This window comes from Aplysia californica, unplaced genomic scaffold, assembly GCF_000002075.1.
Source record: "Aplysia californica isolate F4 #8 unplaced genomic scaffold, AplCal3.0 scaffold00059, whole genome shotgun sequence".
Classification (NCBI taxonomy): domain Eukaryota; kingdom Metazoa; phylum Mollusca; class Gastropoda; order Aplysiida; family Aplysiidae; genus Aplysia; species Aplysia californica.
Genome location: NW_004797329.1, coordinates 774,030 through 776,437, shown reverse-complemented (window position 1 = coordinate 776,437; position 2,408 = coordinate 774,030). Strand labels below are relative to the sequence as shown.

General features: G+C 40.0%; 1 protein-coding gene across 1 annotated transcript in view; it reads right to left on the bottom strand.

Moving 5' to 3' along the window:
- Positions 1–2,408, bottom strand: part of LOC101863494 (AMP deaminase 2) — a gene marked incomplete at its 5' end in the record, with an annotated part of 64,587 nt that overhangs the window by 22,223 nt on the left and 39,956 nt on the right. The window contains 1 exon segment of the mRNA XM_035968434.1: positions 591–692. Within this exon segment, the coding sequence (XP_035824327.1) occupies positions 591–692 (102 nt within the window).

Sequence of the window (2,408 nt, the reverse complement as noted above, 5' to 3'; positions counted from 1 at the left end):
AAGACAGACAGACAGACAGACAGACAGACAGACAGACTGACAGGCAGAAAAAACAAGAGACGTAAAGATAACAAGACACATTCAGTCTATCAAGCTAACATGTAAACAAACAGAACAGAAGCTAAAGGAAGAAAGTTCTTCCAAACTTGATGCAACTCCTAACTTGAATTTGTCCCCGTCTTCGCTCAACTTCAAACAAGAAACAATAAAAATTTTCAAATAAACAAACAAAACAAAGAAGTAAATACATAAAAATGAATAAATAAAAACACATTCATAAATAGGAAGAAAGAAAGAAAGAAATACAGCAGAGTCCGCATAAACCGAAAACTTTTCATCCCAAAAAACACCGGTAAAACAAATTCTCTTTTTTTTCGGTTATGTCCTCCCCCTTTAAAAAACAAAAAATTTGTGAAACCTCCCTCTTTCTATTGAGAAACAATCAGGAAAACCAATGAAAATCAGGCGGTACCAAAGACTCCACTGTAAACATTTAAAAAAACATAAATTTTAAGAAAGATATAATCAAGAAAACAAAACCAACAACATAATATTTTTAAAAAACGGCGGAGACGGGAGATAACCCTTGCCTAGCCGGAGACTTTTGGCGCTGGCGTCTGTGTTGGTGTCCTCCTCCCCGAGACCACACAGTTCACCAGAGGAGGCGGTCGTTAGGGACGCCGAGCTGCTGTCTTTTGGAAACACAAGAACAACACAAGACACAAAAGATTGCCTGTGGCGACCCCTTTTAGTTTTAGACACCCATCGACACTTTTACCATAATTTAGGAGGTAGTTGCCTGCTTCTCTACCTGCCGGGGCCAAGGTAAGCTGGGTAGGACATGATGACTTAGTTTTTAGTACGAATTTTATGGCACTTGCAACATGATAAGTTCATATAAGTGCCGAGGATTAGAGTTGTTACAAGAGAGTAACAAACATAAAAAAGAAGGAGAGATAAAGATGATAGTTGTTTGATGGGAAAGAAGGAGCAAACAACACCAGAGTCCCCCTCCGACCCCCTCAAATAAGTAAAAAGAAAGTGCCGAAGACCGGAATTCTTATTAGAGATTAACATAGAATGAAAAGAAGGAGGAAAGATCAGGACGATAGATGCTTGATAGGAAAGGAAGAACAAACCACACCAGTGCACCCGTCACCACAAACGTTCAAAGAAAAAAAGGAGAGATAAGGACGATAGATAACAGATGTTTGAAAGGAGAGAAAGGGCAAGTGTGTAAGTGTAAAGCGTTCAACAGAGTGAACAGAAACAAGCTGTGGAAAGAACTCGAAAACTACACTGTAAGAGGCCAACTTCTAGATAACATCCGTGCCATTTACGAGAACAGCATACGTACAGTAAGAACGTCAGAGGTACTCACAGAATGGTTCAAGATAACATCCGAAGTAAGACAATGTTGTGTCCTGTCACCACTAATATTTATCATATATATATATACGGATAGAATTAGAAAAGAGGCCAACACAGAACCAGACCGCCCTAAACGAATTACTCTTCGCTGATGACCAAAGCTTTGCACACAAAGATGAATGAAGTCTCCAACACCACACCACCAGATTAAACGAAGAATGTAACAACTATGACAAGAAGATCAACATCAACAAAACAGAGACAATGAAAGTAAGCAGAAAGCCAGAACCACTCAGAATACACATCAACAACAACAGTCTCAGACTGATCCAAGAATTTAAATACCTCGGAAGTATATTCTCGGAGGATGGGCGACTGAACAGAGAAATTGAAACACGAGTACAAAAGGCCAATAATGTTACACCACTAACGAAACATCCTAACATCCCCCATGACAACAGAACTCTAAATGATCAACACCATATATTCATCCCAACATTCACCTATCAATGCCAAACATGGACCACGAATAAGACATTAAAGCAAAGAATTACAACATGTGAAATGTGATGCCTTAGAAAAGCAGTAAACAAGACCAGTCGAGACAAAATTAGAAACTCTGTAATCCGAGAAATGGTGGGCACAAATGGTGTCATGCATCACATCCAACACATAAGAATCAAAAGGTTCGGACATCTCCTACGATTACCAACACACCATCCAGCACAAATTGCCTACATCCAAAAATTCAATGGCAACAAGGCTAGAGGGCGACCGAGAAAGACCTGGATAGATGGAGTCAGGGAAACATTAACCACCCACGGCACCCCCCTGACCCAAGCTCTCCGGCTGGCGACAGAGAGACATCTCTTTCTTCTCGCGACACCCAAAAGGGTATAAGCGGCGGATAAAAGTAAAAGTAAAGTAAAGTTTTGTTTTGTTTTATTTTTTAAAGAGGAACAACACCTGAACACCATTCTTGAAACGAAAGAGCCTTACCACCGTTGTCGACAGGAACGGTTGTTTTTTTGTTTTTT